Here is a 26,093-nt window from a genome sequence, read left to right as displayed (position 1 = left end):
ACTTACACTCAGAGCTATGGTGTAACCCAATGAACCGAAAACCAAACCCTTTTTTTTTTATCAAAATTTAAGTTTTTCATTTCCAATTTTTCTTTTTTTTCTGCAGGAGCCAAGTTGCTATTTTCTCAAGGAACTTATTTTGAGATTTTAAAGACTTTTTAGAGTTAGGAAAAGGTATATCTAACCCTAAAGTACCACACGCACGTAGCTCTTTACGGCACCGATTTGCCAAATCGGGACCAAATTTTAAAGAGTTTGGCAGCGATTCAAGCATGACCAATTTTCTAGTTTTTGGTACCAATTTACAAAAGCAGCACCGAATTTCATCATGTGATCATAAAAAAAAAAGTTAAAAAAAATGATCCTTAGGTGTTTCAATTCTCAATAATTTCCTTCTCTTCAGCAGAAAATTGTCAGTTGAGACCAATCAATCAACTATTGACAAACTGCAGTTGACTATTGGTGTCCATGATGTTTAGTTTTGAATCTTGAGTAAAGGCCACTGTTTTTGTACCGCCATGATTTACTCACCGAGCTGCTGATACCAGTGCCATAAAAAGCTTCGTGCGTCCGGACCTTAAGAATCTTTTTTCCAATTTCTGAAGTTTTTAGTGTTTCAAAGTTTTTTCCCGAAGTTTTTAGTGGAGAAATAGGCTAAAAAAAAGAAAAAAGTGTATGATGTCTTAGTGTGGCACTCCTGAAATAAGTTTCAATGGGCTAGTTTTCCATCTTCAAAATTAAATTTTCTTATTCTTAAACAGAATTCAAGTTTCTATTTTTTCATGAAATGGAATACAAATATTTTACAGACTTTTCAGAATTTTAAAAATACCAATGAGCCTACGGAGTTTATATTCTTTTTGCTTCATTTTTGGGTTTCTATTTGATTTTTACTGTTGTTATTTTTTTCTAGATACTCCATTTTCTAGATATATCTTTTTGATGTATGCGATTTATAAATAAATATTATTACAGGCGTATTGTGATCTATAGATGCATGAAATATATATGTACTGGAAACTGTTCTTGCATTACAGGCATAAACAGACTAAAGAAATTTTATAAATTTTATTTAAGAAATTTTATTAAAGAAATTTAGAAATTAAAATATATATTTTAAGTTTCACAAACGATATTTTTTCAACTAAGTCAATGCGATCCTTGAACTTTGCAATTAGGCTAATTTACGTAAGTTTTCCAATGAAGATTAGCCATCTAGTATTGAATGTTTGCGCCAACCAATGAATAGTCTCCTCGTTATACATACATTTATAATTTGATTAACAGGTCAATCTTACCGAAACAGCAGTGAAGAGGGCAAGAAAACAAAACACTCTAGTTTCGAAAATTAGAAAATAAACACTTTAGTAAGAAAATAAAACACTAGTTTCACCATTAAACAGCTGACGCCTGTTTATCGTATTTTTGCATCAGTTATACGGTATATAAAAAAATAAATGAGTATTTAGTATATGACTCTAATCTTTTACAGCCTGTAAAAAATTACATTGTATTTACAAGTGCACATTAACAATCTATAAAGTTTGAAAAATACATTAGAGTTCTCCCAAAACATGTGGTTTCACCTAGTTTTCGATGTAATGTCTTAATTTAGTTATTTTTTTTTCAATATCACTCTGCCTTTCTATGACGAACGAATAAACATTCAAATAGGGATAAGTCCACTTATTAGACAGTGAAAATTTGGACAGTAGATATTTCGGTCACATTACAGCAGTGATCGTCATCAGCAGAAATACTAAAGAATTAAAAATAAGACTAACATACTTATACAGAACAAAATAATTACTTCTGGTTATTTTGCTCTGTATAAATATGATAGTTTTAATTTTAATTCTTTCTAGTCCCAAAATAAATTCTAAGAATGATTTGTTTTTCAATATTTTGTCCATATATTAGCTACGGATGCTCTATATGGGCAAGTAACTTTGTAACATGTTTCAAAAGAGTGCAAAAACTTCAGAATAGAGATAACTAGGGGAATTTTATGATTTTGATGGGGTTCCTGCTCATGGGCATTTTAAAAGGAATAAGTTAATAGACGGCTCCCAAATTCAATATTATCAAGTCGGGATTTTCTCGTTTAAATATTTTAATTGCCTGCTCACTCCTGCTTTTGAAAATCTTGTTACTTTTAAAAGAGACAGTCAAGATCATAATACAAGAAAAGCTGATAACTCAACTCATGAGTTTAGGAGTACCACTCGGGTATCTTTTGTGATTCGCCATTAAGGTCCCCATGGTTGGTATATACTGCCCGAGTGTGTAGAAAAGTGCCTAGTCTTTCAGCTTTCAAGTCACGGGCAAAGAAATTTCTTTTATCTCGTGAATGATTTTGATATGAATCCTGTTCACAGTTGTCACTCTATTAAAGGCATGTCCCTGATTTTCTTTGCCGTTAACTTTTTTGTTTTCTACCTTCTTTTCTTTTCCTCTTTCCCTTTTTTCCTTTCTTCCTTCATCAGTTGAGTTTGTGTGTTGAGTAGCGTGGTAGAAATGTGATTTTAATTAGGTGAAGGTGATAACCTCGCTTGCCCTTCCAAGCCTATTGCCTTTCCTGTCAGGCGAATGGCGAATAGTTTTTGTCTTCTTTTTTTAATAATAAATGTATATATCTGTGTATATATCTCAGTAGTTTTGCTGATGACAAGCGCTGTACATGTGATCAAGATATCCGGACTTTTGTAGGTGTTTTCACTGTTGAATTAATAGACCTGCTCTCATTTGAACATTTACTTATTGGCTTCTCTTAGATTTACTGCGATGGTACCTGTCCAGGTACAGTTCATACAAGCAGACCAACTACGATAAGAAACTCTGTGCTAATTCTATTTTTACTTAAGTCTCTAGTAAAAACAACGGATGGCTAGACTATAAGATGTAGTGGAATAAAAGTTTGAATGATGTCCAAACCTCTGTGTTTTCCAAACCAAATGTTAGTCCGAACCTTTGTGTTTTCTTTCTCTACTAGGTTAAACATTTAGTCGCATTAAATTAGGATAAATCAATCAATTTTAACTAAATCTACGTTACATGGGCAACGTGAGGAGTTGCTGCAACATTTGTTCGGCTTCGCCGAGTAAAGTGTTGCGAGAGCAACACTTTTGTTGTGTTTCCGCGCTTCGATTAAACGCTGAAGTTGTTAATATGTAAGGATCTTAAAATAAATACTAGGTACACCAACTCACAAAAGTTGCAAACCCCTCATTGCAACTAGCAAGAGTTGCAAACCTCTTATTACTGAAGATGATTGTAGCTTAACAGCCGATTATTACTTACAAGTCCCTTACAACTCTTACATCTGGAACCAAATTGGTCTTACCATCCAATACACTGGAAACAAATAGTAGGTACACCAACTAGCGAAAGTTGGAAACCCCTCATTGCCAAAAATGATTATGAGCTCAAAGCCAACTGTTGCTTAAAACTCCCCTATATGTCTCGCAATTTGTATCGGCCTACTTTTGGTTTCAGTATGTACCTTACTACTGAAGTTGTCAACCCCTTTAAACTTTCAAACTGGTATATCTCATGAAGGAATTTTCTACCGAAAAACGGATAACATATACTTTGATCAGCTCATCAAGAGCTATCGACCGCCGTCGGAAAAAAAAAATATCTGTATTAGTTCAAAAAATTGCCTTTTTTGCCGTAGGCTAAGTTTCTAACGTCATCACTTAGAAATGAGCAAAGGATAAACTCTAATTTCTTTAGCAATGACAAAAATTTTAAAGTTTAAGAGGCACATCTGATACCATTTCTGTATCAGCCATTTTTTGTTTCTGTTTGTGCCTTACTACTGAAGTTATCATCTCCTTTAAACTTTCAAACTGAAGGAATTTTTCAACCAAAAAATGGATGAAATACACTTTGATCAGCTCATCAAGAGCTATCGACTGCCGTCGAAAAAAATATACCTGTCTTTATTCAAAAATTACCTTTTTGCCGAGGCCAAGTTTCTAACGTCATCATTTAGAAAGATGCAAAGGATAAACTCTAATTTCTGTACCAATGAGAGAACTTTTAAAGTTTAAGAGGCATATCCGATACCATTATCGATACTGCAACCCCAAGTGCAAACCAGAAATAATAGCTCATATGGCACTTGTGACGAGGTGGGAAGAGCCAAGAGCCAAGAGCTCATATGGCATGAGCTCTAGCAAAACTTAAGAATAAATAGATTGCTTTAAAGGGAAAATCAGAGGCTTAATGACGGTCGGAATTAAAAATAAGAGCTCTGACTCACGAGGTCCTTCTAAATGTCAAAATCCATTAAGATACGATCACCCACTCGTAAGTTAAAAATACCTCAATTTTTCTAATTTTTCCTCTCCCTTCGGCCCTCGAGATGGTCGAGTTAGGAAAAATGACTTTATCAAGTCAATTTGTGCAGCTCCCTGAAACATCTACCAATTTCCATCGTCCTAGCACGTCCAAAAGCACCAAACTTGCCAAAGCACTGAATCCTACCCCCTAACTCCCCCAAAGAGAGTGGATCCAGTCCGGTTGCGTCAATCACGAATCTACAACATTTATAAGCGTTTCTCAAGATTTCAGATTTCCCCCTCCAACTCCCCCCAATTTCAATGGATTTGGTCGAAATTTGAAATAAGAGCTCTGAGACATGAGTTTCTTCTAAATATCAAATTTCATTAAGATCCGGTCACCCGTTCTTAATTAAAAAATAAAACAATTTTTCTAATTTTTCAAAATTAACAACCCGCAGCTCCCCTAAAGAGAACGGACTCGTTCCAATTATGTCAATCACGTATTTATAACTTGTGCTTATTCTTCCCATCAAGTTTCATCCCGATCTCTCTACTCTAAGCATTTTCCAAGATTTCCGGTTTCCAAGATTTCCGGTTTCTCCCTCCAACTCCCCCCAATGTCACTGGATCTGGCCGGGATTTAAAGTGAGAGTTCTATAGCACAAGATCCTTCTAAATATCAAATTTCATTAAGATCCCGTCACCCGTTGGTAAGTTACAAATTCTTCATTTTTTCAAATTTTTGCGAATTACTCCCCCCCGCCAACTCCACCAAAGAGAGTGGACTCGGTCCGGTTATTTCAGTCACTTATCTTGGACTTGTGCTTATCCTTCCCACCAAGTTTCATCCTGATCTCTCCGCTTTAAGCGTTTCCCAAGATTTCCGGCCCCCCCCCTCAATGGCACTGGATCGGGCAGGATTTAAAATAAGAGATCTGAGTTACGAGGTTCTTCTAAATAGGAAATTTCATAAAGATCATTTCTTCATAAGTTAAAATAGCTCATTTTTTTAATGTTTTAGAAATTACCCCTTCCCCCCAACTCGCCCAAAGAGAGCGGATCCGTTCCGGTTATTTCAATCCCGTATCTAGAACTTGGGCTTATTTTTCCCACCAAGTTCCATCCCAATCCCTCCACTCCAAGCATTTTCCAAATTTTAGGTCCCCCCAACTCCCCCCAATGTCACAGGATCAAGTCAAGATTCAAAATTAGAGCTCTATGACACGATTTCCTTCCAAACATCAAATTTCATTAAGACCTGATTGCTCCTTCATAAGTTAAAAATACCTCATTTTTTCTAATTTTTCATAATTAAACCCTCCCTCCGACTCCTCCAAAGAGAGTGGATCCGTTCCGGTTATGTCAATCATGTATCTAGGACTTGTGATTATTTTACCCACCAAGTTTAATGCCGATCCCTCGGCTCGAAGCCTTTTCCAAGATTTTAGGCTCCCCCTTAACTTCCCCCAATGTCACCAGCTACGGTCGGCATTTAAAATAAGAGCTCTGATACACGATATCCTTCGACACATCAAATTTCAATCAGATTCGATCACTCCTTCATAAGTTAAAAATACCTCATTTTTCTAATTTTTCAGAATTAACCCTCCCCCAACTCCCCCAAAGAGAGCGGATCTGTTCCGATTATACTAATCACGTATCTAGGACTTGTGGTTATTTTTCCCACCAAGTTTCATCCCGATCCCTCCACTCTAAGCGTTTTCCAAGATTTTAGGTTTCCCCACCCCGACTCCCCCCAATGTCACCTGATCCGATCGGGATTTAAAATAAGAGCTCTGAGACACAATGTCTTTCCCAACATCAAATTTAATAAAGATCCTATCACCCGTTCGTAAGTTAAAAATACCTCCTTTTTCCGTTTTTTCCGATTTAACCGTCCCCCCCCCAGATGGTCGAATCAGGGAAATGGCAATTTTTAATTTAATCTGGTCTGGTTTCTGATACGCGTGCCAAATTTCATCGTCCTAGCTTACCTGGAAGTGTCTAAAGTAGCAAAACCGGGACAGACTGACAGACAGACCGACAGAATTTGCGATCGCTACATGTCACTTGGTTAATACCAAGTGTCATAAGAACTGAATGATAAACTCAGTTGAAATCACAAACAGAAATGGGTAGAAACAATAGATTTTTGGCCCAGGCAAGAGTTCTACGAAGCTTTCCAAAATACAAAGTCATATTCATCAATCCGGGCTAAGGTCCACACTTTTCGTAAGAACCACAGAGGTTAGACCTTTGCCATTTACTAGGGAATAAGCTGAAATCGGGGTGTTAGGAAAAAAAAAACACAACAAAATCAAAATGTTGCTCTCGCAACACAAAAACGAAAAACGGATTTTAAAAATTTACTCTCTAGTAAGACAAAGTTAGACAGGGATATGAGGATGCCCCACAAGGTGACTCCAATTCACCAGCTTAGAAAAGCCTAGTAATTGCACAAATATGGCAATTGCTTCTAGACTATCAGAATATGAATTCTTTTAGAAACCAGAAAGATAAGACCAATTTTCTGAGAAACAGTCAATAACATCTCCATCATGATCATTAATAACTAAAATTTCCCTTCTCGAAAATATGACGACTACAATCGGGTATAATTATGCAGTGGAACAGGGGGAGTGTTTGTAATCCATTTGTCAGTAGATAGGGTAACCTAAGAGCGGGCTATCTGCTGTAGTAGATTTAGACGCCATTGTACACACGGCTCTTTCAAATGTGTAAGAAACTATTGCCTCTGCTTACTTGTGCGGGTAGATCTAGAAAACCCTCCAGCACATACAAATTAGACTGATGTTCCCATACCCCCCCCCCACTTTTTATGGGTCCTAGGAGAATATCAATAGCCGCAGTATGTGCCCTTAAAATTTCAAAATTTCCTAAAAACACACAAAAGATAATTAATTCTTATCTTAAAAGCATGTTTTTACACGCTGCATAAACACTTAAGAAACATCCTAATATTATTGACACCTTACCATTCCACGATCAAAAGAAAAGCCAACAGCAAGGTAATTATTCTCTGGTTCGTACATTTTACCCAAAATCTCAAACTCGTAGGCACTTTCATTGCTTCGTTTATACGTTACAATTAGATTACAAGTTTGTGTGCCTTCGCAAAACCTTGGGCTACCAAAGCACCCTCTTGTTATACCACAGTCTTTGTAGATCGAAGGTACGAAATCAAGGTCGACTGGACTACGAGTATGGCTTGCAAATGCTCCATCTTCGTGAGTCTGAAGGTTATCTAAAAGTAATCTGAATGAGAGGATTTCTTTTTTATTTTATTCCATGGACATCATAGTTTCACAATGTTTTTTCCTTTTTTTAACCATTAATGGTGTTTTGTTTTTCCTACAGAAATTGGCAGATATTCAAGGAGGGAGGGGGTTTCCTTGGCCTTAAACCCCTCCCGAAAATGTATATATTTTTATGAATTTTCTTAAATTATTACATTACATACGCAATTTGTCCCAAAATATTTTTATTTTTATTTTGTAAAGTACTGTCAATTTGGTATCAAAGGATACTGAAAAACTTTCTCCAAACCTGTAAAAACAGTTGGTTGATGACAAAAAGGATTACTGTTAATATTTTTTCTTAAAAGAATGAACAAGACTACTTTTCTTTTTTCTTCATTCTCAAAAAGTGAATACAAGTCTAAATGATTTGATCGTTTTTCCGTCCTGTTTTTGCATTGACACAACCTTTTTTTTTTTATCTAAAAACAAAACAAAACAAAAAAAAAACTGAAAAAAAACCTGAGAAAATAAAAGCAGGTTTCACGTTTAGAGAAACCTAATTAAAGCTTGGGATTGAGAAGATCCCACTTTGGAGCATAGAAAATTCCGTTATTGGGTATCGTAATGCATATTGTACTAAAGCGAGGGCAAGGGAGAGAAAGGGCTGGAAAGAGCTAAATGATTTATAAGAATTTATTCTCATTACTCAGCAAAAACTCGAACAGTTCCAAAGATCCCAAACAAATAATAATAACAATAGAGAAAAATTGTAGAAACAAGGAACTAAAATCATATGAAAACTAAAAATTCATTATTTCCTTTGAAGTTGCCAAGCGAGCTGCATTTTCGATAATTTCGAATAATTTCATATAGCTATGGACAAACCTTAGATGCAAGAGAAAAAAGGAGAAGACTTGATTTAGAAACTTTTAAGGCACGAGAGTTAGCATCAAACCGAATCAAAACTCTTTCGAACACATCCACTAACCTTGTAAGAATTTCTGTTTTTATTCTCTTAGAAGTACCACAGGTACTATCATCAGCAAAAGCAAAAAGAGAATATAAGAACATTAATTCATGGTTATGGACATGGGAAAATACAGGATATATATAACACGAAATTAATTATAACAGATTTTTATTTTGAAATACAAAAAAAGGCAACTCATATAGATAAGGATCAGTTAGGAAAAAAGCGGGTATATTCATCTCTACAGTCTGGCACCTTTTAGTCAAGACAAGTCTAGATTTTGTGACCGTCTTTAACCCTATCCCTCTCTCTAATAAGGTATCAAGTGAAGTTTTAACCTAAACAAAATAGTAGTAAAGTACTTTTGTAAACCGGTACTTTTGATACCCGAACCTCTGAAATTCTTTTGCCGTAGCCCCTCTTCAAGATCTCCCCTCCCTGTATATCAAAACTGGTTACCAGTGGCCGTTTCCATGCTTTTAACCTCTAAATGACTTTCACTGTGACGTTTTTGGAGTTTTAAGCTATAGATTCTTGCCAATAAAAAAGTCTGGAGACACTACAAACATAATCCTAGGTTTATCTCTCATTATTGAACGCTGTTTGGCCTAGCCAGTAAACTCCTGTCTGTAGGTTCTTGTCTTTATATCATTTTCTTTTTTTTTTATTCCTCAGAGTATAATACAATTTAAGTATTTTGGTCGTGGTGGTCCTTTGTTCCAAATCCTGCTTTCTTTTTTCCGTTCTTTTTAAAGAGTTTAGAAGTAAATAAAATCTTAGAAAATTTTTGTTCCATCTCTAAGTTGAAGGGAGAATCTATGCGTTGGTTGAATAAACTACCAAAACCTTCGGAAATTACTTTTTCTAGTTAGGGTCTATTGAGCGTAAAAACACCGTCCTTGAATACCCCATCCCTGACAGGAAGTTTTTCATAAAATAAATAGTAAGTATTGCCAGAACTTTTACATAAGAGTTCATCGATGGGTACCAACTAATTTTATTATCATGCTAATAGGTATTTACTGACGAATATTGGTAAATTATTATACTATCGATGGGTCAAATTTAGTACAAAATAAAATTATCAGGAGCTTCTGCCAACACAACAACCAACAGGACAAAACAAGTTTCCATATTTATTTGATAGATTTTCATTCCTTTTAGGTTACTCAGAGGATGTGTGCTGAAAGTGAAGATATCTTATTTTAAGATACGCAGTCACCACCTCGTTGGAAGAGTGGTAGCTCATGCTCAAGTTGTGGCTCTTGGAAATCTAGCAACCAAGAGCTTCTCCACAAATTACCCGATCAGATAAATGGAAGTAGGGAAGCCAGACATAAAGAATACGAAGCTAGAAAAAATCAAAGTCGAACTCTTAAGAGCAGTCGTTCAATACAGATAACTTATGCTGAAATTTTTTTTTGTCATTTGTCGAACGCAAGCTCTATTGAAATTTTCTTTTTTAGTTTTTGAGAAAAAATATAATTTTCTAAATTTGGAGGGGAATATTTTGTAATGTTTGCATTTTTTTTAAATGGCTGCACGAAAAGTAAGTATTTTATAACTTAGGGGGCTGTGATACCTCACAGCCTGCTAAGTTACCTTAAGCCACTGTGATACCTCACAGTATTTTATACCTCACCTGTGAGGTAGAATAAATCGCGGTTAGATAGATTATATCAATGCACAAGGTTATTTTTTTATGAAGATATATAGGAATTGTCCAATTCCTACTTTCACTTTCGGATAGTCAATTAAATTTTCAACTAATTGTCTCGTAGCTTCTGTGTAGGCTGGTTTCCAACATATACGGATCTTCTGTATCTCAAAGTTTCATTTCCCAAATATATGGGGAGTAGGAACTATAACACTAGAATCTGTTTCATATTGAGAAGACAATTCACCTGTGAGGCTTAGTTTCTGCAGCAAGGAGATAGTTGAGTGTTCCACTCAACTATCCAGTATTGGGATTAAGCAAACATAATTCTAACAATATACATGCTTCGCGGTAGAAGACTCCTTCGCCATTATATATATAAATATCCTTTTTAAATTTTAAGTGGTTTGTTTTGAGCAGATAGCTTTACTACACAACAAAACAGTGCAAGGAAATAGATGGCTTTGCCGCAGGTCTTCGGCACGGCTACAGGGCAGGTATTTTTTCATATTGATTCTTGCTATCGCGTGTCTTCTAACCGAAAATGTTGTTTCAACCCCCTGTGTCAACCCCTTGTATGCGGCATTTTTGTCTGACACGTAGAAATGTAAAAAAAGTGCATATGATCAAATTTTCGATGCGTGTTTAAAGTTTTTTCCTCCCCCTCCCCGAAAAACACCCCCAATAAATATCCTGAATACGGCCTTGGTTTGAAGTGTAATCTTAGTATAAGATTTTGTTATATATATATATATATATATATATATATATATATATATATATATATATATATATATATATATATATATATATATATATATATATATATATATATATATATATATATATATATCATGAAAAGATCATGAAAAGAGAAATCACCAATGCAACAGCACAAACACATAAAAAAAAGAGACAGAAGGAGAAAAGGAAGACTGTTTTCCTAAATTAGTGACTAATATAGACCAGGACTTGAATGAGGCCTTAACCCTACTCATCCATATAATCACACAGGTCAAACAGCAGGTCATTTATATATCCCCCTGTGCCCCCGGCGTCCCCGTTGTAGTTGTGTCCCTGTGTTCCGGTCCTCATTTATATTCCCTGTGTCCCAGTCGTCATTTGTGTCCCGGTGTCCCAATCTGTAATTTCTCTTTGAGTGTCCCGGTCGTCATTTATATTCCCTGTGTCCCGGTGTCCTGGTCGTCATTTGTGTCCCGGTGTCCCGGTCTGTAATTTCTCTTCGAACATTCCCTGTGTCCCGGTCGTCATCTATATATCCCCCCCTGTGCCCCCGGCGTCCCCGTTGTAGTTGTGTCCCTGTGTCCCGGTCGTCATTTATATTCCCTATGTCCCGGTCGTGATTTGCGTCCCGGTGTCCCAGTCTGTAATTTCTCTTTGAGTGTCCCGGTCGTCATTTATATTCCCTGTGTCCCGGTCGTCATTTGTGTTCCGGTCTGTAATTTCATCAGTTGACAAACATGACGTCAGTCGACAAACAATTTCATGACGACACACAACTCAATCCTTATAATGACGTCAGTCAACAGACATACAAACAAACAACTTATTTTTATTTATATAAATATATATGCTGTGAACGTTTTATGCACAACAAGTGAAGAAAATTTTTCCTGGTAGTAGCAAAAATCTTTGCCTGTCTCGTCCTTGCTCTTTCTGGCACTTACCCTTACAGCTTTTAAGTTAACTCATAAAAAACCAGCGTACTCTTTAATTTTTCATTTGAATTACAAATTACCGCCCCTTCACTAATGTGCTTCACTTCACAATCAACACAAAATGATTCTCCATTTGGTTTCGATTTTTCTTTGGTTCAGGTCTATGTTTTTTATTTAGTCAAAATTAATAAAATTTTAAGTGGTTTGTTTTGAGCACATAGCTTTACTACACAACACAACAGTAAAAGGAAATAGGTGGCTTTGCCGCCGGTCTTCAGCACGGCTACACGGCAGGTTTTTTTTATACTGATTCTCGCTGTCGCGTGTCTTCTAGCTGATGCTGTTGTTTCAATGAAGGAGCACGTTGATTTACATCATCCTTCACTTTTCGCATTTTAATGTAACATTCGACATAGTTGTTTGTGTCTCGCAATGTTTCTTCGAAGAGATCCATTATGGTGCGAGAGATGCCATAACTTAAAGGATGTTCAAGGCGTACTTCAACAGCTTATTCTGGTTTGCATTTCTTCTAACCGCACAATTCTTTGTCTTGTCACGTTCATTTTTATATGTTCTATCTAACCACATAATTCATCGTTCTTCAATTTTTTTTTTGATTCGTTTTGATCCTCGCTGTCGCATATCTTCTAAACACATATTTCTTTGTTCTTCACTTTTATTTCTGATTCGTTCTAATCTTTGTTTGTCGCATGTCTTGTAGCCGCGTATTTCTTTGTTTTTAACTGTCGTTTCTGACTGGCTGTAATCCTCGCTGCCATTTCCCAGATCGTCCTCTTTATCTTGTCTCATTTGGTCGTTCAGTTGTTGTTTTTTTTTTATTTTGCGCAATTGTTAATTTATGTTTTTGTCCTCTATATTTATGAAACTGTTTATAACACCGTTTGTAAATAGGCTCATTACACTTCGTGCTTTATAATTAGCTATGTTAATTTTGTAATTTCGCATGCGTCATAGATACTAAAAGCCATAGACCACTCCCGAGGTAAAAATGACATATTTACACTCCTGAAATGCGCTCATAAATATGACGTCACTCATTTGAATTCTTTTCCAAAATTAAGGCGTTAAACGAACTTCCTGAAACTTGCGACCTATCTAGATCGTTTTTTTTTCAGGCCAGAAAATCCAAGGATGTCAAATTTTCCCCAAGAAATTGGATTCGATTCCGAGAAAGACTACACAGATGTACAATTCTTGATCGTTTAAAGAGATAAGACATAAAAGGTTGTAGAAATTATCCAAAGGTACTAAGTAAACATATAATAAAATGTACTTACTTGACCTGGCTCTTCCACTGGCAATCAGCACATACCATTCTAGAGAGAGGTCAAAATCAATTTTCTGGTTTATGTAGGTGACACTGTGAACTGTCGCTCTTTTGAAGCGACAATACATGTAACCATCCTCAATAAACGACTCAATAAGCTCTATTCCTGCCTGTATCTAAAAAAGAAAAGATAAAAGCTCAAATTTTATCTGCAAAACTTACAAACAAAAGCAATATTCAAAAATCTTTATCAATCAACTTTCAAAAAGGGAAGGGGGGCCTTGAACCACTTTCAAGAGAGAGATCAAAATCAGCCAAAAATCAAAGAAAAGTAGAAATGCAGAATTGGATACACTGGAAAACAGAACTTGTAGAACATATGAGCTGAAATATTTGATTGAAGGAACAATTAAATATTACAAAGCATTTGGAGGTAATGGTGCTCGTCCAGAGTTAGTTCCCATGCAAATTGGCGCACCAACAGCGACCTCCACGTGCCTCTGATATCTGGCTAGCCACCAGAGAACCAAATGCACCTAGGGACAGTTGGGTTGGCAGCCTTCCTCCTGAAACTTCTATTGCCATGAATGAAACCAGAAATTCAGCCACGGATTTATCATCTAAAACCCCTTCTCGACCCCAGATCACCCAAGGACGATTCTCTCTGAATATCGTTGACCAGGGTAGCATCAATATGACAACTTGGAATGTTCTGACACCGAATCAACCTGGTTCAAAGCTTCTATCGACCAAAGAATTAAATAAATTTAAAGTTATAATTGCTGGATTCACTGAAATATATCTATCTGGTTGGGGTCATAGTTAAAAATATCCTTCATAGTATTTTTATAGTGTGTGACAGCTGTTTTTCAAATTTTTTTTTTGTCATTTTACGCATATGGTTGGCTTCATCTTTTTTTACCATTACGAAGTAAACGAATTTTTTCTTGGATCTTGGCTTTTAGAGGTCCATTAACGTAGAGTTTATCATTTGAACACTTTTTAGTTTTCTTTTCGGGTAAAAGATTTTCCATAATTAGCAGATAGCTTCCTTCGAAATATTTGAACTTTAGAACTGAGATCAGGAGTAGCTAGAACCTCAGGCCAGTGCTCTTCAGAAATCCAGGAACCGTAACTGAGAATACCTTTGTCGGTTAGTGGGCGATGCAGCGTTTCCGTGACTTTGTATTCAACCTTGATTCGATCCAGTGGTTGCATTCTGAGAATATGATGATAGCTCCCTCCTAACGGTGGTAAGGCTTCTGGTTTACTGTAGAACTTATGAAAGTTCTTAAGCCGAAAAGGAAAACTTCAGACGAGACGACGGCCAGTAGAATTAAAAGACTAAAACAACACGGATATTTGCCAGTAAATAGCTGCTTTCGTCTCGTTTGAAGTTTTGTTTTTGTAGAGTTTTATCGCTCTTGGTTGTTTATTGTAGAACTTATGCAATTTAGTACAGATGACATCTAAAGAGGAGCCTTCTTTGGTGGTGGGTATCTTTACCACTTGTTTTAGGTGTAGACCCCTGCATAGGTATTCGAGTTTCAGTTCATTGGTATTGCCAAGGAGTAAAATCCCAGAAATTGAGAGTTATGGTACTTTTTTTAAGAGTCAAAAATGACAGGAGGTTGACAAGCCCCTTTCCCGTACCCGATTTTCTTTTACCTGCTGCCGTAGCCTCCAATGACATCAGGTCAAAATTTTGAGACAGGCTTTAATTTTGACATATTTTGTTCAAAATGGTCGAAAGGTCAAAAAATTTGCCTCCTAGGATGGTATAGCCCTCATAGCCTTTAGAACAAAGGCTCAGAATTTAGCCGTTTTTTAAATCTAGAACCGTCACATGCGTAAATTAAAAGACACTATGAAAACCACGTTGTCAAACTAATTATTGTCTCGCAAATAGCTGAGGAGTCAGCTAGCTGGGTCGAACCATAAGATCTGATGGAGAAAATTTAGTCTCTTAAGCCTTGAAACTGTGGCAAGAATGATAATGATTGGTAAATTTCATACTCTGATTTCTATAGTCTAACCAATGGAATGACACCACATTTAAATTGGTTAAATTTATATAGTCTCTTTTTTGGTATTTAGCTAATGGAGCCACAAAACATTTCAGTAAAAACACCATCTAGTGAAAATTGTTCCGCCCCCATATTCGATTATTAGCCCCTAAATCAGTAAACTCCCCAATATGTGCCAATCTATTAGAGGACAGATGCATCCTCCCTCTTTTTTCAGTCTATGGCGATGTTCTGTTTTTGTGGGATTACTCTTCAGTTTTGATAAAGAATAAGAAATAAAAAGTCGACTACAAACAATCAATGACAATTGGAAGCTACTACCGATAATTTGGAACTCAATTTAGCTTATGACATTATTCAGGAAAGAGGTTGATGTTATTTGGTCTACAATTACGGAATAACAATAAAACAGATAGACCACAAAGCACATGATAAAATGAAGTATTTGAAGGAGAAAAACAAATATCTGAAAGTCATATTAAATCTAATTAAAGTGCATAAATTCTCATCGCACCTTTATCCCTCAATTAAAAAAGAAAAATTACATGACAATCTTCTGCCATCCAAAACACCTTGGGTGCACAGTAATAAGGCACGCATTAGATTAAAGACGCTGCAGAACTTAAACAGGCGCTCATTGCGCGCTTTTCATTTTTGAACAACATGTCTTCTGTTATCCAGGTTTGGTCTGCGTCATTATAATTAGCCTGGATTTTTTTGGGGGGGGGCACAGAGATGTAGGTTAAAATAAGCTGTTTTCATTTTGTTTAGTATTAAAAGCTTTAAAAAGATTTAAAAATAAATTCTTTAATTTTCTTTTAGCTAAGAGATTTTCTAGTTGGACCAAGTAAAAAATAAACTTACGCCATCTGACCTTCTATTGCTGTAGACATCATTCACGTAAGGCCTATTATAAGAATTGAATAACTGGAATTCTTCTTCAAACCAAACACATTCTGTGACACTATCATTTCCCTATTAAAAACGAAAAAAATATAGCTCAGAACGCAATAACCAAATGTTATTTTGAAACACTGATACTAGATTTAACCTTCTAACGCGAGGATGAAAACATCAGATTCTAGAACAAAAAATGAAAAATTTTGAAAGAAAGGGAAAACTGCGGCATTAAAATTACAAAATGAGTGACATTATGTGATATTCATTAAACAAAACACATTATTATACAACTAAGGAACATCACGGTTTAGTAGGCTACTGTATCATTGCGACGCACGCCAGAATAGGCCAATGATTTGCAATCAAACATTGTTAAAAGTAGCAGCTATTGTCTTTTCACGGTTTTAACCTAAACTGACTTCTATGGGGAACTATTAAAAAAAAATTCCCCTAAAAAAGTTTTTCAAAGAAGTAAAGAGCTATATTGAGCCAAAGATGAGCAAAGCCCTGTGGGCCGTTAAGGGAGGGGGGTTTTCATCCTCAAAGACATAATTTTCGGACTTTTTAACTATGCTGAACAAAACTATTGTCCCAAATTTTGACTGGATATGTTTGGGGTAATGATGGACGGGGGGATGATCGCCCTGCAATCATTTTCGACTATTAAAAGGGACCCTAGCTCTTTCAACATATAATTAAATGAACTCTTTTCGAAGTTTCAACATCTCATTCTATACGAAGTTTCCTAGTCTTCAAAAAAAAAAATACATTGTGCCAACATCCTTCCTTTACTTAGGCAGGGCTATTGCGATGTCTAATTAGTAGTAGTACTGCGTACTTGTTCTATTTTAGTCAACTGATCATCTCCCTCATAGTTCCATGAAGGTTCCAAGTTGATATTTAAGGCCGTTCCTCATGTAAACCCGTTTGCCAATCTGCATGGACATAGTTCAACACTCCCTCGACATTCCCTGAGAACTTCACTTGAAAAGCATTGGTCTCTTTGGACACCAAAAGTCAAAAACACTCCTCTTTCCAATAAAAAACTACTAATTGAATTACATAAATTAATCTATCTATATATATAAAAATAAGTTGTTTGTTTGTGTGTGTGTGTCGAGTGACGTCATGTTTGTGTGTCGACTGACGTCATGTTTGTCGACTGACGTCATTATGAGGATTGAGCTGTATGCGTGATGAAGTTGTTTGTCAACTGACGTCATGTTTGTCAACTGATGAAATTACATACCGGGACACCGGGACACAAATCACGACCGGGACACAGGGAATATAAATGACGACCGGGAACCTCAAAGAAAAATTACAGACTGGGACACCCGGACACAAATCACGACCGGGACACAGGGAATATAAATGACGACCGGGTCACAGAGAAGAAACTACAAAAGGGACGCCGGGGGCACAGGCGGGATATATAAATGTTGACCGGGACACAGGGATTGTTCGAATAGAAATTACAGACCGGGACACAAATGACGACCAGGACACCGGGACACAGGGAATAAGCCCCCCCGCGCGCGGGGGGGCTTGGGGGGCGCGAAGCGCCCCACCAACTAGGTGTTGGGGTGGCGCGAAGCGCCACCCCAACAGCTAGTATGATAATAATAATAATATGATAATTACATAATTATAATAAATTTAGCGTAAATAAGATTTAGCGTCGCAGAGCAGAGTTAATGCAATGCGACACACAATTTGACTTTTATGAGGGGGGCGTCGGAGTATGGAGTATGGAGTCAGATTCCAAAACAAATCGATAAAAATGATTGCTAATTCCCAACGGTGCCCATTTTCGGATTCTAACACCATCCCGCGTCTATATTTTTTTTTAATAGCAAACTCTACCAGAAGAGGTCGTTTAAATTGAAGCAAAATTCATGGGACATAGGAGCAAATGTTTTTCTTGTTTTTGGGGTGTTAACACTGATTCCAACATACTTTAGATGTTGCCATTCGGTCTCAACCAGGCTTAGTTGGAAATAAAGTTATCATCGTAGTTCTACCTCTTGGGAGTCAGGACATGATGATCTAGCCTCTTTAGGAGAAAGAGGAAAGGGGTCCTTAAATTTTTCTCAGCAGTATATCTACAAGAAAGTTTCATTAAGTCCCGACACAAATTAACCGACACGATTAACAAATAAGTCACATAATTAACAAATAAGTAACCATTTTCCTTCTTACATCTTTTGAGCTCCCGAGAAGGGTTTTACCTCCACAGACGAGGTCGATGTGGTACCTAAATTCAAGTCGTCAGTCATCTACCATGAACAGCTGTTAGATCTGAGTAAAACTTGGCGGGAAGTAAGACAAGGTGTCTAAGCTACGCCTTCGATTTTGGTCGACGCTGAGATTCAGGAGATTCTAAATTTGCATCATTAAGACATCTACCCAATGAAATTTTTAAGTCTAATTCAAAATTAGTCAGAAAGAATATCTGATGTGCGATTTATACCTTTTAAAAGCAAGAGCCAGTGTCACTTATGTTGGGGGGAAGGAAGTCTCAATTATTTCAACTGGGCTGACAAAATGGGCACCCTAAATCCCGGCTACACAGACAACTTTAAAAAAGAGCTGACAAATCTCAAACAAAGTTATTGAGGATTGTGAGCTAATGTCTTAATTGTGCCTTTCCTGAGTCTGAGCTAGTAATGACCTTTTCGGGGACATGGCAAGGGGGATTTCAATATTCTTGTAATTGGTATATCTACTAGAATGAGACTAAAATCCCAGGCAAACTTGATGGCAAGTAAAAAATCAAGTTTTTAGTTGTGCTTTTGCGCATAGAGCACCAGAGAGGGAAGATGGTTCCTAAATTCTTCTCTTGATGACTTATACGAAACTGTCAGATCTCAAGAAAGCCGGAGTTGGTCTCCTGACTTTGCATTTTAGGGGTCAAAGCCCAACACCATTATTGCGAGGGAAGACAATCCTTTTATTTTTCTCATCAGAATATGTCATCAGGGGCATCTACAAGAATAGGATGTCAAATGTAATCACACTTTGTTAGAAGCAAGAGCTTGTATGATAATTGTGTTCTTTTGGCATATGTACCCAATAATCACTCTGTGGTTAGTAATACTGGCTTCTAAAAGTTGTAAATACCAAAGTGTGTTGTTTATTTTGGTATATCAGTTTTTTTTCTTCAAAGATTTTCTTATTAGCTTATAGAGCTGATAAGATGTGTTGACCAAGCGTTGAAAATAAAATCTATAAGATTTAAAAATCATATTGAATCATCTCTCTTCTGTACTGCTCATTTATTATACAGATATTGTAAATAGGCTATTTTCTAGATATCAAAATATATCAAAACATACCATTCCTTTATCATCTGAAAACCCAACAGAAACATAGCTGTTTTCTGGGTCGATGACCTTGCCATATAATTCAAATTCATGATGATCAATATCTGTTGATTTTTTGAAGGTTACCAAAAGCTTACAGTCTCTTGTTTCTTCACAGCCTCGACTTGTTCCAAAGCATCCTTTGGATATACCGCATTCATTATATATTGTTGTCTGAAAAAAAAAAAAAAATCCCCAAGTTATATAAACGAGATATCAGATTGGAAAGTTGCATACTTCTGTTGCAAACTATTATCAGGCATATGACCCATGAGCCACAACCCATGCCCAAATGCCGAAGTCCTTTCCAATATATTCGTAATGCTTTACTTCTAAGTAATGTTTGAGCTTTGAAGGTTTTAAAGAATCATCAGAGGTAACACTAGCGTTGCCTGTAGTAAAGAGCCATAAGCCTTAAAGTACCAAGAACACCAAAATGAAAATTAATTCTTAAATTGGTTAAATGAAAACTTATACAATTATACACTTCTTAAAAAATTAGCAAAACCCAGGAATTCAATTTTTAATGGAACAGATTTTTGATTTTCACTTTTGTTTTTCTCACGAGCGCCTGCCAATTCTAAAAATAAAGAATGTGTGTTAAGTACGGAAGAAAATGAGCGAAACAACACATATTCATAGAACTCTAAAAAGTGTAATTTCCCCAATTTCTGTAGCGGAAGGAAAACGCCGCCATTAATTGGTAGCATACTGGGTAAAAATCCAGTGATTGGATAATCGAAATATAGGCTAACCCTAACACCTTGTTAAGAAATAGGGATTGAAAAAATGTATGTAGCATATCATGGAATAGCCAAAACTTTAACCTCGACATTAATTTCTTTGTTATTAAAATTATTCAACGCTTCAAATTGTTAATTGCTGACTTACCTAAAGGAGAATCTTATTGGAAAGAGCAATTAACCAGAGAAAAAAAATACAGACATGACACATTCAAGCATAGCAAAGACAGATTGAAATCATCTTTTGGCTTGTTTAGCCAGCACTAAATACAAGATAAACAATTAGACTACCCCATAGAGAATAAATATGATATATTACGCAATGGAAAACTAGAAAATATGCTTTTAAAGAATCTATTTGCAGAACTCTGCAACATCTTTGAATTTTATTAAGAAAAGCATTATCGAATTTACAGAATTGTTTTCACATTTTGTTTTTCATGGTTCGGTTTGGGAACACAGGCAAAACTTTTTTGGCACTAAAACTAAACTTTGATATGTTATAACAACAAAAAGAAAATTATAAAAAATCCTGATTTTCAGGTATAGATAGACCTAAACTACAGCTATGTGGCACAATTTGTTTCCTTTGATGTCCTTGGTATTTCAAAATTATCATTAATTAATTACATCTTGTTCTCAGAGTTACTTCATGTGGAAGGAATGGTCTATCAGGTTCGAATAGGGTTAATTATGTTAGAAGTTGGTCTTCTTTTCTAATAGGCTTTTTACCCTCTATTGACATTCATTTGAAGTAGGTAACATATTTAAAATAGCCAAAAGGTCTAGGGAAGCTTTCAGGCAGTGTTAAGGGAGATTTTGAACTTAATCAAAAGATACAGTGTACGTTAAGATTGTTAAAACGATGGATCTACAAAATCTCAGGAACGACTATGGGTATCAATATATGATCTTTAGGAAATGCTGAGGGGTATTATGAACTACATCAAAACAAAATATTTGCATCCAGATTGTCATAAGGGCATATCTGGAATATCCCTTGAATGGTTAAGGAAGTTGGAAGTGGCTGGAATTTTACAGAAGGAAGGGAATGCCCCAGGGAAATTTGAACTAAATCAAAAGACACCCTGAGTATCCAGCATATCAATATGCCGTATCTGCAATATCTTAGGTGCGGTATTAAGTTGACATTTTCAGGAAATGTTGAGGGAAATTTAAAACTATAAAAATCTTTTGAACATTGTCCTAGGAGAATCCTTCCTAGTATATTATCTGAATCTTGCTCTTGAATCAAAAGCTTAGCACAAGAACTTTCCTAAACTTCGCTTTTTAATTTAGCAAAAGTTATACAATATTTATGTTGAATATAAACAAAAGCAACATTCAGATCGCCTTAAGCAACTTAAGAGGTTGAATTAGAATCCTTTATTTTAATTCTTAAAAAGAAAACCAAAAAAACTGGAAAACATTAGTAATATTAACCAAGAATAAAACTTAGGCAACCATAACCAAGCAACGTTAAATTTGTTAAACTTACCGTAAAAGAAGTCATTCAAAAAAAAGCTAGTGCCATAAAAAAATGAAAACATCAATCTTATGGCAGCGCATCGGATAAGGCTGTGGGTCAGGATTAAGGAGCTTTCGGTTCAATCCCGTGTGTCGCAAGGAATATGTTCTTGAATATATATTTCCGGTAAAACCCAGCTCTAAATGGGTGCCTGGATAAATTTGACAAAGGTAAACAAGAAGAGTGTGGGAAAGCACCGGATGCCTGGCACCCAACACCCCATCACACTTCATGGTTTTAGGGCAACGAAACGGAGATTAGCACCACTGGTTGGGACTGTAAATTCTAATGCCAAATTCTTTACCTTAACTTACCATTAAGAGTCAACTTTGAAGAGTTAACTGATAGTTAACTTTGACAGAGTTAAGAAGGGTTAACTTTAGCATAAGACTTAAGAAGAGACAAAAAATGAAGTTCTATTTATCCAAACTTAAATAGACAATAAATCCCTTTCAAAGAATAAATGAATGATAATTTTAGTTTTTACTCGTTTTGTGATTTGTTGATTCATGTATGCATATTTATGTTTGTATCGACTATTTTTAGTTAATTTGTGCTTATTTTGGGCTTCAAATATTCTTTTATTGTAATTTCTAGTTGTTTTAAGTTGAAAATATTATAGGATCTTATTTCCATTTGTCTTAATATTTTACATGTCTTCTAATTTTACCTAAAAATTTTTTTTTTAAACTTTTATTTTTTAAATTAATCAGCCAGAATAGGAATAAGTAAGACACTACACCCCTCTCTTTTCCTTTATAAGCGTAAGTGGAGAGCCCAAATTTTAAATAGTTTTCTGAAGGTATTCTTATCTGCGTAATGTGCTTAAACGTTTAATGTGGGATATAATGTAATACCAAAAATTTCGAACATTACTTTATACTGTCTGCTTACCAAAACCGTAAATAAAGGAATTACAGGCGAAACTATCGTTCACGAATGGTGAAAAGCTATAAATAATATTGATTATATTTGAATCAAAACACTAACTAGGAACAAACAGAAAAATCTATTTACTGAGAAATGACCAAAAGAACGCCACAATGTCTTAATGTCTGTTAAAAAAATGTCATTTTTGTTAAAAACTGTAATAAAAAATCTCTCTATCTTGCAGAGAATCAACAAGGAAGCCATATCCTATAAATATTTAGCAAGAACTATCTCTTTACGATCAGGATTTTGCATATTCCAAATACCTTCTCAAGATTACGCTAAACACAAGGATAAGGCTTTCGAGTTTTTTATAAACATTAAATAATTGTAGAAATTAAAGGCAATGCATAGTCATCATCGTTATTGCATCTTGACAGCGAACAGGAATCGTCTTTCTTGTGCCCTATCCCTAGTATAGGATATTGGATAAAATAATGTCTCTGGAGTTATGAAGATTTAGCCTCCAAAAAAGATCCATTTGTTGACAAACCGGAATGTCTATCTTGAAATCTAAACACCTGTTAACTAAACACCTGGCAATTAAAAATGAATAGAAGTTGATTAAGAAAAACTTTCAGAAACAGAGGTTTTTCACAGAAAAGTAATGGTCAGATGAAATTTTAAGATCAGTAGGAATTTTATAATGATGCAAACTAATCAGGTCCAGAAATTACTAATAAAGAATAAATGGAAACCAAAACGAGCAGAAACTAAATGCACGGTCATAGCAACAAACACATAACAACTATTAATATAAATAAGTCAATAAATCTCAAAACGGGTAAAAATTAATTTTAATATTCAAATTAAGCTTAAGACGAACAAAGAGTTTGGCCACTACCCCCTTCCCGAACTGTAAAAGTCCAAAGCCTGCCGTGTCATTGGCACTTTACTGTAAACAGTCTTGGAAACTAATATAATGAAGAACTAATGAAACTGAATATTTGGTATATAACGAAATTAAATGCTGAAAGCTCAGAAGTTCAAGGTTTCATTTCACTGTATCTTTTTTCAATGTTATAAGTACAAAAGAAAATACTTATAATATAATTCTTTTTCAGTAAAGTGCGAATGATGCAACAGGCTTTAGACTTACAGTAAGGGAAGAGAGTAGTATCCAAACTCTTGCTTGTGGTAAATTTGTTTGTTTTGAGCATGATTTGTTATTCGATGTAAGCTATACTCGTTTTCAGATTTATTTATTCGTTTATATTAGTACCTGTTAAATGTTTGTTTGCTATGACTATTCTTTTAATTTCTGTTCATTTTGGGTTTCATTTATTCTTTAGTAGCAATTGTTGGGCGTTTTGAGTTTGAATTATTATAGGAATTTATTTCTGCTGAGCTCAAATTTAGCATGGCCTTTACTTTTCTTTGAAAAATTTCTTTTTCGAAAATATTTTCTAAATTAACCACAGAAAGAAAGGAGACCGAAATAAAAGACAAACTACTATAAAAAATAATCATGATAATGAACCGCCTAATCACACCAATATCAAAAAGGTGACATAAATCAAAATATTCTATGGATGATTAAACATTTATTTGGAAATGTATTTTCTTCAATGAACTTAAATGATCGATAGTATTTTACAAGATTTTACAGTATCTTATCTTATATTACATTGTAAGATAATTGTATGGGTTAGTTTCAACAGCAGAATGAAAGTCAAATCAAATGGAACTTGTACCAACTTATACCAGAATGAAAGTAATGCAAAGGTTTATGAAGAAACAGTTTTTTTTTATCTTCGAAGGGCAGTACACTGGATATAAAAGAAAAACATGCCTGCATTTAAAGTAAGGTATCAGCAAGGGAAAAGAAGGTAACAAGAGAGGTAAACAACATTTGAGAGAATAAATTTTTATTTCTAAAAGATACAACATGTCTTAAATGCAAGCATGTCAGTTCACTCTACCTGGCGTCGCAGTCGTGGGTCAACAATCCTTTGAGCTTGATACTGATCCAAGTCAATTCGATCCAGAGATATTCCAGCTATCCCATCTGCATGTTCTCTAATCATAGCTAAAAGAGAACGAGATCCTTAGAAATAAATTAAAATAGGTTAGTTTTGAAACAAAAGAGACAAAAAATATTTTTTCGATCATTAAATATTTTTCCCGAGCATTCCCAGGTTTCGTCGATCTTACAGCGTAAAAAAACTGAAACCGAATCAGTTATAAACATCTATTCCTACACTAATTTATTTTATTTCCAGATAGAGGCTGGTAGGAAATTAGAAATGCGTAATCTTATATCCAAGAATCTGTGGCAACTATCCACCGCGGTGTATTGGTGCCGCGAGAAATTTGTTTTCATACGTCTAAATTTCTTTTCCTCAAGTATAAGCAACGTCTTTTAGTTGAAAATTTTTCAAGTTCAAAATCGCAAAATTTATCATGTAAACTGCAATATAATCACAGTGCCTGATCAACATTTTTGAAGTTTTAATTCAAACTAGAGAAACACCTGAAAATCACTCAACGATGGTCGGATACGCGCGCCCGGGAACATAAATACAGGTGGAGGAAGAAGAAGGTCCCTCAAATGTAAATTCAACAGGGCCCACCGGTGTGAACACACGTCACTTGAGTTACAAACCTTCTCCTAGTAATGGGTGGTGGCGCAGAACACCATCTTGAGAGGATCCTCTATAAGAGGACAACTGTGGCCGGGCGTAAGGACAACAATAGACAACGGCCTTTGCAAAGGCCTGCCTCGACCGCTTCGAGCTATCTGCAAGTCTAGGTACCTTGCGGTCAACTCTATTCACACCTGAGGAGTGGCGCCCCTCGAAGAAATTATAGCCTAATAAACGACACAGCATTCGCACGTGAATATGATTAATGGATAAATCTTCAATGCTTTGTCTGTTTTGGTGGGTATTTTCGGGCTGTAAAACTTCCTCCAAGCTAATTTATCTGCTATGAGTTGCCTCCGCGCAGAAACATGATATTTGCATGTGTGAATATATAATGAGTCGGAGGTAATAGGCTTGAGACTGTCTGTGCAGGATTTCGACTCTTATTGATAGAAGAGAATCGCCAAGTGCTGAAACCATGTTGGGACCAAGATGGATCCAGGATTGCAGGAAGCCCCCATTAATACTGGAGGTCCCAGGGACTTCTTGCGGACCATCGCTTTCCCTGAGGCCAAAATAAACTTCTTTAAAGAACATAAAAATTGGAACTTGGAATGTTACGACCTTAAAAAAATAATTATCATATCGACATTTTGACAGACGAATTCAGACGATTCGAACTGGATTGATTAGGAACTTCAGAAACTCATATCCCAGGGGTAGGGAGCATGAAATTAGGTGATATACAATTTATTTACTCATGCAGGAAGAACGGACTACATAGACAGTGAGTAGGGTTCATGTTGAATAAGGAAGCTGCTAAGTCTTGTTTAGGCTTGTTAGGCTGCTAAGTCTAGCGTACATAATTGTTG

General features: G+C 35.8%; 1 protein-coding gene across 2 annotated transcripts in view; it reads right to left on the bottom strand.

Moving 5' to 3' along the window:
• The window catches only part of LOC136028167 (uncharacterized), a 116,416-nt gene that overhangs the window by 53,427 nt on the left and 36,896 nt on the right, over positions 1–26,093 (bottom strand). For both annotated transcript variants that reach the window (XM_065705852.1, XM_065705851.1), the window contains 5 exons: positions 24,559–24,665; positions 19,409–19,609; positions 16,035–16,145; positions 13,154–13,319; positions 7,286–7,554 (listed from right to left, as the gene is read on the bottom strand). In XM_065705852.1, the coding sequence (XP_065561924.1) occupies positions 7,286–7,554; positions 13,154–13,319; positions 16,035–16,145; positions 19,409–19,609; positions 24,559–24,665 (854 nt within the window). The remainder of the gene's footprint in view (positions 1–7,285; positions 7,555–13,153; positions 13,320–16,034; positions 16,146–19,408; positions 19,610–24,558; positions 24,666–26,093) is intronic.

Source organism: Artemia franciscana, chromosome 6 (assembly GCF_032884065.1).
Source record: "Artemia franciscana chromosome 6, ASM3288406v1, whole genome shotgun sequence".
In the NCBI taxonomy this organism is placed as follows: domain Eukaryota; kingdom Metazoa; phylum Arthropoda; class Branchiopoda; order Anostraca; family Artemiidae; genus Artemia; species Artemia franciscana.
Note: the sequence above shows the minus strand (reverse complement) of the source record. Positions and strands in the feature narration are given on the sequence as shown.